At 44.7% G+C, this 14,354-nt stretch overlaps 1 protein-coding gene across 4 annotated transcripts in view; it reads right to left on the reverse strand.

Moving 5' to 3' along the window:
- SAAL1 (serum amyloid A like 1) overlaps positions 1-13,975 on the reverse strand; it is a 17,737-nt gene extending 3,762 nt beyond the window's left edge. The window contains exons 1-11 of one of the 4 annotated variants that reach the window (XM_026660144.1): positions 13,912-13,975; positions 11,155-11,333; positions 9,282-9,395; positions 6,195-6,278; positions 4,714-4,793; positions 3,993-4,052; positions 3,594-3,709; positions 2,602-2,785; positions 2,240-2,322; positions 1,923-2,111; positions 586-782 (exon numbers count right to left, since the gene is read on the reverse strand). In XM_026660144.1, coding sequence (XP_026515929.1) covers positions 586-782; positions 1,923-2,111; positions 2,240-2,322; positions 2,602-2,785; positions 3,594-3,709; positions 3,993-4,052; positions 4,714-4,793; positions 6,195-6,278; positions 9,282-9,395; positions 11,155-11,277 — 1,230 coding nt within the window. In that variant the 5' untranslated portion in view covers positions 11,278-11,333; positions 13,912-13,975. The other 3 variants (XM_026660146.2, XM_026660145.1, XM_026660147.1) reach the window with 3 other exon arrangements.
- Between the last annotated feature and the right edge of the window lie 379 nt (positions 13,976-14,354).

Here is a 14,354-nt window from a genome sequence, read left to right on the forward strand (position 1 = left end):
CGCTTCCCGCAGCCCCCATTGGCCTGGAATGGCGAACCGCGGCCAGTAGGAGCTGCGATCGGCCAAACCTGCGGATGCTGCAGGTAAACAAATCATCCCGGCCCCCCCAGCTGATTTCCCTGACGGGCCGCGTGCCAAAGGTTACCGATCCCTGGTTTAGAGACAATAGTTGACACAAAACTGAATAGAAAGCGGGAAAACATTCTCTCAGCTTAAATGCTCTCACAAAAAAAAATCTTCAGAACTTTTTAGCCAAGAGCTGAGAAATTGCTTAAAGACATACATATATTCTTTCCCTGACTTAAATTCATTAATTCACATTCAAAAAGGAATTACCAATGTACATCAAGAAGATAATTTATCTCACAAAATAGACTGAAGAACTCAGAAATATCTTGGTCTCTATCTTGTGCCATATAGGTTACAGTTGTACTTCCAGTCACTTCTCTAATCAGAACCTTACACAACTCAATTCTGGTACATAGTTGTACTTTGAGCAAAGAAAAGGAAGAAAATGTCCCTTAAATAATAATATTTCCTTTTTCCCTCCTCTGCATAAAATCCTCCTAAAATTTTTCTCTTTACCTTAGGCAATTCTTGAAGCATATTGGAAAGCAATTCACAACAGATATCCTTCAAGATTTTCAGATGGAAGTCTTCCTCAACTGTTCCCAACTTCTCAGTCTCCTCTGGTTGGGATTTCTTTGAGTTATCAAAAGATCTCTTCCCACAGTCCTCCATGTTTTGTAAGATTCGAATCAAGCTCCCAATCAGAGGCATATCTAATATACAAAAACAGGAAACCAGTTTTACAAACGGAAAGACAGATTTGGCATTTTTTTCAAGCTACTGTCAAGAGGATCCATTTTGAAACATGAAGAAAGATTTGATAAGGATGTAGAAATGTACATTCTGATTGCTTCAAGACCACAGGTTATCTGTATGTCACCGTTTGTCAATAAGGTTTTTAAAAGTGTTAGGAGATAGCACAATCCAGGAGACAAAACTCTAGAGAACTGGGAATTGTTACATACAATTGGTATCTCACTTGCTCTCATAACTGCACACCACTCCTTTCTGCAGGCTATGTGTCTTTAAAGACATAGCCCCATGGCATGGTGGAATTTCCCCAGCAACAGCTCACAGCAAGCACAATACCTCCCATGCTTCTGATCCCTAAGCCAAACCAATCTCCCCTCTTTTATTGGAAGGGTATGTGCTACCTCCTGCAGGTCCAACTCCTTGAGCCCTCTCCCCATTACTTGTATACCTAGGCTGTACCAAGCCCAGACCCAATAACAAAGGAAACCTGGACTTCGCTGTAAGCCCTTCAGTTTAGTTACCATCCAAAGAAAGAAAAACAGAGGGTAGTACAGTAAACTTTGCACAATAATAAACCCAACTGCCAGCCAAGTGAGCAGTGCAATCTTCTGTTGGTAAAGAAATCAACTCTCATTCCATGTCACTCCTTTCCATTTTAAAGGCTGGCCTATGTTTTCATCCATTTCTCAGTGACATTCACGATTGATGTAAATTATAAAAATGCATGAATTAAATGCAGAATTCCCCCCTACCTCTTAAAATAACTGCAACCCCAGCCTCTGTTATTAACAAGTATTATTTTTGCAGTTCTATTACTTATCACCATAACCAGTAAAGAGGAGACTCAGCTGAAAATCCAGCTCCAAATACCCCCAGAATTTTAGAAATGTTTAAAATCTGAACTCTGGTTTAGAAAAGAATTTTGCAAGCCACCCCTATATTTATAATGGGCCAATTTGTTACCTTGATGGTGTTCTAAACCTGTAACAATTCTGTGCCCTAAACCAGTCTCGAGTAACCATTAATAAATTAAAACACGCCACCCCACTACTGCCATGACTCTAGTCATCAATTGTACAAGATGTAAAAATGATACTTGCTTTTTCTCCTCTTGACATATTCCTGTTGTATCTGTGAAGCAAACATGGCAGACAGTACAGACAAAATAGAGGCCAATACACTCTTCTGCTCTTGAATGATGATCGGTGGATCATCTGGCTGGCAAAGTTCATGGCAAACCAGACCATAAAGTAAAGTCCAAGTCTCTTTTCCTCCATCAGGAGACTGCACTTGAGAAAGAAAAAAACCACTGATTCAAGGAGAGAAAAATATATATTTTTTTTTTACTTAAGTATCTGTCACAATCTAACGTCACTGCAGCATCGTTCCATAATATACAAAAATTCATGTGTCTTACCAATAGCCTGAATGCCCTCATCCACTGTGGTTAGGAGCTGCAAGATATGCATATAAACATCAAGCCCCTCTGGATTATCTGAGCTACATCAAACAAAAACAAAACAAAACAGATGAGTTCATTATTAACAGAAAAATGACTCTTCATGAACACTAGGATACAAGGATTAGCCAACGGGCCCATAAACAACAAGAAACTTTAGAATAATAAATCATAGCACTTTTATATGACAAATCACAGGGACCAAATCTTATTACTCATAGGAGTAGCCCCACTGAAGTCAAGAGTTTCAGGATTGAGCCGCAAGAAGATAATCAGCAGTTACCCCGGTCCCAAAAGTAAAGGAGAAAGAGCACACGTACCGGACTTGTTTTGCTGCTTCAAGTACACAAGGTACAATCTTAAAATCTGGACGTTCTTCTGGGGAATCATCTGTAGACTGTCCCACTGATCGACAAGAGCCATTTTTAATCCAATTTAACATTAGTTCTTCATCCAGATCAAAGAGCTTGTCCACCACCTCGCCCACTTTAACCAGCAGTTCAACTGCACAGAACAAATTTTGATGAATAATGAAAAACCAGCATACAAAATTCTCACCTTTGTTAACACACAAAAACCAAAACTCAGAATAAATACTCATGTTGAGTAGCACTTCACACTTTCGGTAGGCCCACTGAAATCAAACAAATGAGACCCTCAAATAGAAGAGCAAAGTATTATCATTTCTTAAAATAGGGAACACTATGGCTAACATTCTTTTAACCCAAAAAGCTGAAATTTTAGGATTTTTGCACAAACGTTCTTCTGTTTTTATTTAGCTGAAGACGAAAAACACATTTTTATAAATGTCAGTCAAGCTACATGCTTAAAACAGTGTAAGAGTTGTAATGTTACAAGAATAAGCGGAATAGCTGCCAGCACTTGGCTTATTTTTCTAAGTGTTTTTCAGTTTAGTCCTAACAAGAAAACAGTGCATTTAGACAGCAAACCTTAAAAAGAGATACGTTACACTGGAATAACTGAAAACATGGGCTTGTTTTAAAACAATAAAAATACTACCGGTATGTACATGTACTTCAATAAGGACCATGTGATTTGCCTCAATGAAAGAAATTTGATCTGGCACAGATGTAAATCTAGGGCTGATTTCAATCTTCCCTTTTTCTTTAGGGCTCGGACAGATCTATAAAACCTACAATAGTAGATGCAGTTTATTCTGTATTCATGAAGTTTACTATTTTTAATGTATTCTACACTTTCAAAACAAAGCCATTTGTCTTTACAATTCAGATGTACTTCAGCATTGTGTTTTATCTAACACCACCAATACTCAAATTACTTGGCAACCTACCATTTGTAGAGCTTGACATGATAAAACAAACACAGTCATACACGGATGGGTTTTCTCGGATTCTTTCAACCCAGATGTTGGCCACCTCAGCTTGGGAGAGGCAAGTTAACAACAACCTAGACAATAATTGCAATTTTAGCTTTGCATGTAATTAAAATACAGTGGGTCAGATCCTAGTTACAGTAGTGTTACTGTGGATTTACACTAATCCTACTGGTACAATGGAGAAAAAAATCAAGCCCACGAGGGATGAAATCCAAGTGCACTGTGGAATTTAAGAAGGGAAAGGAAGAGAAAACAAAATAATCAGTCCACTCTCAAGGATTTTATTTACAGTCATTAGAACATACTAAAACTCTATCAAACATCAATATTTCAGTTGCTAACAAGATGCCCTACCTGCTTGTTTCCAGCAGAGTAGGAGAGTCCGAATCACATAAATGTTGCAATAACATTTGTCTGTAAATAAAAGTTACAATATGAAGTTTAACTGAATTGTTCTTAAAGAAAAAAATTAATTTTAGAACAGGATTAATTTCCTATCAATTTTTCATACCAGCAGTTTGCCCCAACATAAAAGTAAAATCCTCCTCTATTTGTGTAGAGATTAATGATATTTCCAATTCTAAAAATTCAGACAAAATACATTCCTGGGCATCAATATATGCTCAAGGGCGCATGATGAGTGATAAGAGGGGACTCATGGTTAACTGACAGTTCCTCTCTTCATCATAGCTTTTTTTAAACACTGAACATTTCTCAAAGCAGCATTATCCTTCATTCAGTAAATAGTCAGTTGAAACGCCTGAACTAAGTTGGGGCAGAGGACGAGAAACTGTTTTCCTCTTCTTAACCCGTGTGAGATACAGAACAGTGGATTAATTTATCTGCATTGCACTTTTCAAGACAGACAAGCCCAATAAATGATCCTTTCTTTGTTAAAAAAAATATAAAAGAAACTACTACAGAGACAAAAATATTTACAATAAAATTAATTTTCTAACATTTAAACCTAATCTATTTGGTCCAAAATCTAAGACTAAAAAGAGTCTTAATGTTTAATCCATATTTTGTAAACATATACACACACGATGGAAAGCAAAAGCACACACAAACTTACCCAAGATTGTCATCTTTACTAATAGACATGCATATGTCTTGGAAACAGGCCATATTACCCAATATTCCCACACAGATTTCCTGTGAAATCACAATATAGTTGGATTAGACAATGCAATATAGGTGACAATTTCCTTTCCATGACCTTAGGGTACAGATCTAACTGTGGTGGAGCTTGTTCTCACTTCTCTTCTACATGAGTTAGTATCAGCGTTCACTTTCCACATAGACTGAATGTTTCCATTAGAGATGTCATGTAGGAATGCCTCAGATGCACTGATGGCTAATTATACTATGGGCAAATGATGGCAAGTATTCCTCAGGCTTATTTTAGTTAAGGGTTTAAAAAAATAAAAAATTAATATACCTTGAAACAAACTTCTCTGGTTTCGTTAGTTAGGTCAGACAAATAGATACTTTGTGCAAATCAGTTTGGAGCTTAGTTGGATTCATAAGCATAAGAACAGCATAAGAACAAACAACTTGGCACAAATGCAACCCCATGACACATTCACCTCTTGACAAGAGAAAGGATCTTCTCAGTAAACCCCCAACAGACCCCCTCAATTTCTGATTGCAGTATTTTAAAAAACAAAATGCAGCAGATATCACCAACAGACTATATTCACTCCTGGACTATGACCAAAAGAATGTACAGCTCTACACAGAGATCAAGGGCTCTGAAGTATCTTGTGAATAACCAGTGCTAATAACAAATGTCACTGGAAACCTGGAAATCTCAAATCTTCAGTAACGTAAAGTTTGGATTCTAGCCCTGGCAGGTCAAAAGGTTTAAAAAAAAAAAAGAAGTCATTTTTACTCCAGTCTTTTTTCACCACCTTTAAATTACACCACAATTTTGGCAGTCACTGTCTCAAATTGCTCAGGAGAGAAGCCAATGCCATGGCAGTATATGATCAGAGAATTTGGAACCCAGCTTTCAAATGACATAAAGCATTAAGAGTGAGATTTTCAAAAACCATCAGTATTAGCCTAACTCTTCTTCCACTGACTTCAGTGCCAGTGGAGTTAAGAAAACACTGAGCACTTCTGGAATTCCGAATCTTAATTCCTATCTATAGTGGACTGTGAGATACAGATTGCGAAAATCACATAAACTGAAAGCGGGGGATGGGGGGGGACACAAGTGATTATAAGAATGATAGAATTTTAAGTACTGATATCTGATAATCCACTAAGACCAAAATCACTTTGGGAGACCAGAACAAATACCTACATTCAAGACCTGTAACATTTTTTAAGCACTGATCATAGACCAAGGAGCAGAAGGAAGATTGAAAGCACTGGATGTAGTGTATTTTACAAGCCACCCCCCTCCTCCACCTTACCATTCAAATCATATACAAGCAAAACATGAAGGAAGGAGAAAGGGGAAAGAGGAGGATATTTTGCAAGTGTTCACCCAGGACTATCTGTTATTGCTATTAAACAGGACAGCACTTTCCATTAATCTATACTTACAATAAGTCGAGGACACTTAGACTTGGCAAACACTCCCATAAATATATCAGGGGCATTAAATTCTTGGAGAAATAATGCGACATCCTGGGGAGAAAAAGTGTTAATTAGTTATATTTTTTTCCTTTTTAAAATATAATTTTCACATGCAAATCAAATGTTTCTCTCATGGAATCAGGCTGGATCAAGCAGTAGTCAGATTCACTACGACAGGTGAGTTATCTACCAACCCCTGCAGGCTTGTCAATTACAGTCAATGACAAAAGAAAGTAAGAGACACGCAACTGTAGATATGTTTGATCTTGACCTCTTCCCTCTTGTCTTCCAGTTGTCATAGTTTTTGCCTTCCTCATGCTGATCTTCAAAGCAAAATTTTCTGCTTTCCCAGTCTACCTGGCAGTTATTCTCTGTAAATCTCCCTTGGACAATTCTGTGAAATCAATATCCTCTGTGACTCTAAGGTTATTCATTATCCTCCCACATGAAATAAGAAGAGTCATATTATCTCAGTGCTAATCAATACTGCTTCCAGTACCAAGTTGAACAAATCTGGCTAAAGCGTGCATCCTTGTCTCACTCCTATGGTTATCCTGAATCTTTCCATCAGCTTCTTGTCTACTCTCGCCATACTGACTGACTTGCTGTAGATGTTTTCTACCAGCTTGATCAATTTTTGGGGGATGCCATATGTTCAAGACTTGTCATAATCTTTTCTGCCAAATGCTACCAAAAGGTTGTTAAAAATCTCTAATGTTGTTATAACAAATTTGGTTGTGTTCTATCTGCTTCTCTGATATCTGTCTCATCACAAAGAGCTGACTTTTTATACTCCATCCTGGTCTAAATCTGGTCTGTGCCTTTGCAAGCACTGCTTTATGTACCTCTTCATTCTCCTCTGCAAGGCTGATGAGTGCTTTTCCCCGCATAATCAGCATACTGATTCCTCCATAGTTCTTATACTCATTCTTATCTCCTGTTTTAAAGATCAGTACTATTATCGCTTTTCCCCATTCGCTCTGCACTTGCTCTTACTTCTAAATCTTGTTAAACAGTTTGTGCATTGCCTTTCATGTGTGTTCCTCACCTGCGCCTAACTGCTCTGCGGGCATGTTGTTAATTCCCAGCACCTTTTCCTTTTTCAGACTTTCTAGTGAAATCTTTACTTCTAAGAACTTCAGCTTCTCTTCTCTCTCATTTGTACAGGAAAACTTTTCAGGGACCATTTCATCTACTGTGTTCCAGACTCTGTACAACTCTTCAAAATATTCTTTCCCTCCTTCGCTTCTTCATCCTCAACTATTTGCCCCCACTTGTCTTTCACAGTTGACAGCTTCAACTTATATGTCCCATTCAGTTTTCTTATCTTTCAGTACAACTTGTGTCACACTTCTTTTTGTTGGTTTCAGAGTCGCAGCCGTGTTAGTCTGTATCCGCAAAAAGAACAGGAGTACTTGTGGCACCTTAGAGACTAACAAATTTATTTGAGCATAAACTTTCGTGGGCTACAGCCCACTTCATCAGATGCATAGAATGGAACATATAGTAAGAAGATATATATACACATACAGAGAACATGAAAAAGTGGAAGTAGCCATACCAACTGTAAGGGGCTAATTAATTAAGATGACCTATTATGTAGTGATAATCAAGATGGCCCATTTCTCCTGCTAATAATAGCTCATCTTAATAAATTAGCCTCTTACAGTTGGTATGGCTACTTCCACTTTTTCATGTTCTCTGTATGTATACATATCTTCTTACTATATGTTCCATTCTATGCATCTGATGAAGTGGGCTGTAGCCCACAAAAGCTTATGCTCAAATAAATTTGTTAGTCTCTAAGGTGCCACAAGTACTCCTCCTCCACTTCTTTTTGTGTATTTCTCTTTTTTAAAAAAAAAAATTGTTCTATGTCTTTTCAATGTTCATTTCTTCTTGCACCAGAAACATGATGCTTTTCTGCACAGCTTCTTTGTATTCTTTCCTGACACATTTCCTGATAAATTGGTCATAGATTTTAGCTCTTGGCACGTTTTCAGTTGCTCCAGGCTTCAACCCCATCAATGCCAACATTAACTTATGAATTGATCCAATATCTGTCACAAATCATCTGCATGACAACACACTTGATTTCCACCTGCGATTCAGAAGTATAATGTCTATCGTATTCTTACTTAGCCCATCAAGTGATGGCCAATTCCACTCCCTCATCACCTTTCTTTATTGGAACAGTGTGTTCATTATGACTGGGTTGTTACATAGGCAGAAATTTAGTAGCTTCTCTCCTCTTTTGCTTTCTTCACTGAGTTTCAATCTGCCCTTTTGCTCCATCCCAGAAATCCAGTCCAATCCTACTTTCACATGAAAGTTTCCCAACACTATAACATACCTTGTCTTCAAACTTCTTATATTGTTTTCTGTACAGCATTATCAAATTCACTGGTTTCTTCCTTGCGCGGTGCTACAGTCAGTGCATATACTTGTACAGTTCAGGGCTTTGGAGCTGTGCTCCGGCTCCGCTCCAGCTAAAAACCTGCAGCTCCACTGCTCCGGAGCTGCTCGGCGCTCCAGCTCCAGGCTCTGCTCCAAAGCCCTGCTTGTACTATTGTGACAGCAGCAGATTTTATTCTAAATATTGTCCTCAACATATGAAAAGATATTGGACTTTAGCACCAATGTGACTCCATCCTGGTGTCTGCCCCTTCTGTTCCCGGGACCCAACTGCCTGTGTCTAATTGAAGATCTTTCTTCGTGAGCTAGTGTTTGCTTTAGAGTGCATAAAAAATGCTTGCTATTCTCAGACTCGTACTCGAACAAGCTTCATGACAGGGACAGGCATCTTTCATACTCTGCTTAGGGGACCCTCAGCAGATAGCGTCAGCTAGAATAGAGAAGGAGCAACACCATTCAAGTTGGGAAGCTGACAAAGAGTGCTTGTTTCTAGGTCTTGCACTAACCAGAACTATCAATCCTCTTCTTTGAGGAGCATTTCGACTGAGGACATTCAGTGAAAGGTTGAACCACTGCAGAGAAATTTCTCAGCTTTACAGTTGTATTCAACATTTCATTACAGGCTGCTCACCAACATACCTCGTCCATTGACATGTCCCACATTTTACAAATGTCATTCTCCATTTCTTCATCTAGCTCTGTCTGCAGTTCCTCACGGTTCGAGTTGAAATCACTCTTTTCAGGGCTAATGACCTATCAAGTGAAGTAAAAAGAAAATGGAACAATAGTAAGGGAGTGACAGTGAAGAACTACAATGAACTGTTCAAGACAATCTATTGCTTTAGTTATCCAAAGACAGACGTCATTAACAATCTACTCTTTTCAGACCTTCCAAAACTGTACTGCTCATTTTTAAGCATTTTCTAAATTAATATTCTTAGGCAGAAAAGACTTTCCTTTAAACAATATGCAGGCCTTTCACCTCACCTTGCCTCAATTTACCCATCTAAAAAAGCAGGGACAACAGTACTTACCTACCTGACAGATTGCTGGGAAGTTTAACCAACATTTGTTAGAGGGTGGGAGGTCCTCTCTTGAAATGTTCAAGTATTACTTCCTTTGCAGAGATATTACACACAGGTGAGTAAGATATATTTCTCATAACAAATTAATTGTGTGCTCTGAGCTCGCTACATTAAAGTTATCAAATCATACAACGATATTAGAGATGTCTAGTGAACTTTAAATAACTAAAGCTATAGTGGAAACAAGTCACAGTCACACAGTTTAAGCCAGAAAGGACAGCCAGATCATCTAGTCTGACCTCCTATATATCATATGCCACCATCACCACCCAGCATCTGGACACTAAACCAAACCACCAAAATTAGACAAAAATTTTACAGCCCACAACAGACTAGACTATTATGTGCCACAGACTGAGGTGCACCAGTGCCCTAGGCCCCCGCAATGGCAGGGAAATAATTGATTATGTGAGATTATACCTAGATGATCCTGGCAAGTAACCCGCATCCACATGCTGCTGATGAAGGAAAAATCCCCCAAGGCCACTGCCAATCTAAACTGGGGGGAAATTCCTTTCTGACCCCACATATAGCAATTGATTAGACCCTGAGCATGTGAGCAAGAACCAACCAGCCACACACCTGATAGAGAGAACGTTTGGTGCCAACTTAGAGTACTGGCCCTCCCCATCCAATGTCCTATCTCCAGCCCTGGCCATTCCTGATGCTTCAGAGGAAGGAAATAAAAAAAAGAACACACACCCAGAATACACTGGGGGCCAGGAAATGCCTTCCTGACCCCCACCAGTGGCTGACTAAAACCATGAAGCATGAGCTTTTAGGAACATGAGACCAGGGCCAGCTCCAGGCACCAGCTTAACAAGCAGATGCTTGGGGCGGCCAAGGGAGAGGGGCGGCACCTGCGGCAATTCGGGGGCGGCAGGTCCCTCACTCCCCAATTGCCGCCGCCGATCACGATCGCGGCTTTTTTTTTTTTGCTTGGGGCAGCAGAAATGCTGGAGCCGGCCCTGCATGAGACATAAACCAGAAGTGAACCCAAGGGCTCTTGAGCCTTGACCCCCTACATCACAATCAACCTTGTCATACATACTCATAAATTATACTCATACATTTCTCCAGTGCTCTCATAAAACCAATTGAGTTGGTTGCCCTACAACTCCTATTGGGATGCTGTTTCCACTCCTCTAATGACTAGAAACATTCTTCTCATTTCCCGCCTGAATTTGTTCATGAGTAGTTTACATCCGTATATTCTTGCACCAAAGTTGTCCTTTAGATTAAATAGCTCTTCACCCTTCCTTATAATAGTGAGCAATCTTATTCCTGGTTACTCACTAAGGACACTTTCTCTCGATGTTACAACACGCATTATTTAACCTGCAGGCCAACTGTTAACACAGCAAGATCTCAGTACCTAAGAGTGTCCCCCAGTCTTCTGAGACCGATGAATGGTACTTATCACGCACCTCAATCAGTTTTGTAAGGGTACTGAACAGCCAATGCTTGCTGTAGACTGTGTTCCCAATGGAATCGCCTGCAGCCTGCTCGTCCTCAGCATCACTAGAAGGGGGTGAAGGATTCCGATCCATTTTTCAGAAATCCAGCACAAACTCTGGACCAGAAGCTTTCCAGAAATCCTGCTTCTCTGGAAAAAAAGATGAGTGGGGAGTGACTCCAGACAAGAGCTGGCAGCATGCCTGTCCCCATGAAACCACGGAGAGGTCCCAGTACTGGGTTTACCATGGCGGCAGTGGCTCCATGGCGCCGGGCCCACACTCAGAAGGGACCCCAGTGTCCGGACTTGCTGCTCCAGCCTCCAGCAGCCAACCTGATCCCCCGGACAGCTGAGCCGGCCAGAAAAGCTGCCCCCACCCCTGCTCTGTCCCCACTCCATCTCTTCCCACACCTGCTCCGCCCCAGCCCCGCCCCCACTCTGCCCCTTCCCCAGGGGGCTGCAGCAGGGGTCAGGTGCGCCCTGCACTCACGGGGCAGCAGGAAGTGGAGCGACCCGGCCCCAGCCGCACCGCCGGTGAATGCTAGGGGGCAGTTCCCCCCTGCCCCAAGGCTGGGAGCCAGGGGAACAGAGCAGAGCGGGCTGGGTCTGGGTCACTCTACTTCCCGCCGCCCCGTGAGTGCGGGGTCAGGCCCACCCTGCAATCACTGGGTGGCAAGAAATGGAGCAACCCGGCCACAGCCCGCTTTGCCGGCTCGTGCTGGGGGACAGTTTCCTCCCTGACACCCAAGCCTGCTCCTGCCCCCCACAGATTTTGGGTGCAGCTCTCCCCCGCCCCCCGTGGAGGCCTAGAGATGTCTAGGGATGGCCCTACTGGGCCCCTCCAGGCATGTGGGTCCTGAGGGAGCCTGGCCAGGGAAGGCCAGACTCGCACTCGTCCTGCTGGTTGTGCTGCTTCCGAGGGGCCACATGGGCTTACTTTGGGGGGCAGTACCCCCAAACAGAGGCAAGGCGTGGGGGCTCACGGAGTCACATGCCACTGCCTCCCGCACTTTCTGCAAGCACAGAGCTGCTCCGCTGAAAAAAGAGGGTGCTGCTCAGAAGATGCCACTTTCTGGGTCCTAGTGCTGGTTGAGCTCCTCTTCTGCGTGCTGGGAGCCATTCTGTTTTCTGTACAACAGTGAGTGCCTATGGTGGGGAAGGGCAGGGGCAGGCTAGGGGAAAGAGGTAGTGGGGAAGGAAGGGGGTGGGATGGGGAGGAGATGGAGCAGTGGGGAAGGGGCACGGGATGGGGAAGAGAAGGGGGCAAGGGAAGCGGGAGCTAGGGGAAAGAGGCAGTGGGGAAGGGGCATGGGATGGGGAAGAGAAGGGGATGGGGGGCAGGGGGAAGCTAAAGCCCAGCATGCAGCATCCCCTTGGTAGAAACTGGGGCTCCCCTGTTAAACAGGCCCATCAAACCCTCACCCTGACAAGCCCGACCTCCCCTGCCTCTGTACCACCCCGATGAGCTCCCCCAGACACCCTCCCCACTGAGCCCCAATCACCTACACCCCCACCCAAATGAACCCCATCTCCCCTGCACCTAGACCCCCCCTCCTGAGCCCCAAACACCTTCACCTGGATCCCCTGAAGAGTCCCATTGTCCCTGCACCTGGAACCCCCCAAATGAGCTTCTGTGCATCCAGCTCTCCCACTGAGCCGCCTGCACCCAGACTGCCCCACAGAGAACTCTCTTACCCCAACACTAAGTCCTTCTGCACGTGGATCCTGCTCCCGGGCTGAGCCTGCTCACCCACACCTGGTGCACCTGGCACAAGGGGGCTAGGCCCCAGGGTGTTTCTGGGGCAGGCCTGGCCCTTGCACTGTGTTAAGGTAGGGTGCAGCCTCACTGCCAAGTCCCTGTCCCGGTAGAGTGGGGGGAGGCTGCAGGGTGGTCTCCCACCTCCATGCAACCAGTGGCCTGTGCTCCCCACTGCCATGTTGGAGCCGCCACATTTATTTATTAACAAATAAAAGTTGCAGAATTTTAAAACATTGTGTGCAGAATTTTTAACTTTGTGGTGCAGAATCCTCTCAGGAATGAGGGGTGCTGTGCAGCTGTGATAGTGGGACTGTGAGGAAGGTGGTGGGCAGTGGGGAGGTCTATGGGCAGGGGGCGCTGGGCGAGCGGTGAGGTTGTGGTGCAGGGTAATGTGCCATTGTGGTGAGAGGCCAGCGGAGGTCGTCTCTGGAAGGGGTGGGGGCTGCGCATAGAGATCAGTGGGCGAGGGAGCGCTGGGCAGGGGGGCGGTGTGGTACGGGTCTGCCCTGGAGGGGACGGGGCAGACTGGCAGCTCAGGGCTGGGCAGGCCTGTGAGCGCCTGGCAGCTGCAAGTTTGTAAACAGCGTCCTCCTGCTGGGCTGCGCAGAGCGGCTGCTCCCGCCGCGCTGTGACTCATTGTCCCCAGCCCGCCCTTCACTCTGCAGACTGACCATCCCGCCCCCTGCACCTTGCCCCATGGGGCCCACAAAAAGTGTATCCGGCCTTCAAGGGTGTGACGACGCAAAAAGCTCTCCCCTGCCCCCACCCCACGTACCCAGACCACACAGCGCACGGGGCACCGGCTCCCCCGGCCGGCCCCGTCAGCCGCTGGTCTGGGAGGGCCGGGCCGGGCCGGGCCGGGCCCTCTCCTCCTCCCCTCCCCAGGGGCTCGGCCCTCACGCTGCTGCGGGGACGGGAGCGGCTTCTGCATCGGCCCCGCGAGGGCAGGTCCCGCCGCACGGAGCTCACCTGGCAGCGGGGCTCAGCGCTCTCCGCCGCGCGGCTGCTGGGGCCGGCACCAACAACCTGCCCGGCAGCCAGCCAGAGAGAGACAGAGACAGCGCCGCAGCCGCCCCACAGCGCCCCCTGCAGCCCTGCCCCCCACAGACAGCACCTCAGCCGCCCCACAGCGCCCCCTGCAGCCCCGCCCCCCACCAGACAGCACCTCAGCCACCCCACAGCGCCCCCTGCAGCCCCGCCCCCCACAGACAGCGCCTCACCCGCCCCACAGCGCCCCCTGCAGCCCACAGACAGTCAGCACCTCAGCCACTGCACAGAGCCCCCCCAACCCTGCCTCACCCAGAGACATTCCGACCCTCCTAATGTTTCATTGAGATGTATGTAGATCAGTTGATCTCAAAATAATTAACCTACTGATGTGAATAAAGAAACCACCACACCTGCCTGACCAA

The sequence above is a fragment of the Terrapene carolina genome, unplaced genomic scaffold (genome assembly GCF_002925995.2).
Source record: "Terrapene carolina triunguis isolate 2854851 unplaced genomic scaffold, T_m_triunguis-2.0 Scaffold715, whole genome shotgun sequence".
NCBI classification, from domain to species: domain Eukaryota; kingdom Metazoa; phylum Chordata; order Testudines; family Emydidae; genus Terrapene; species Terrapene triunguis.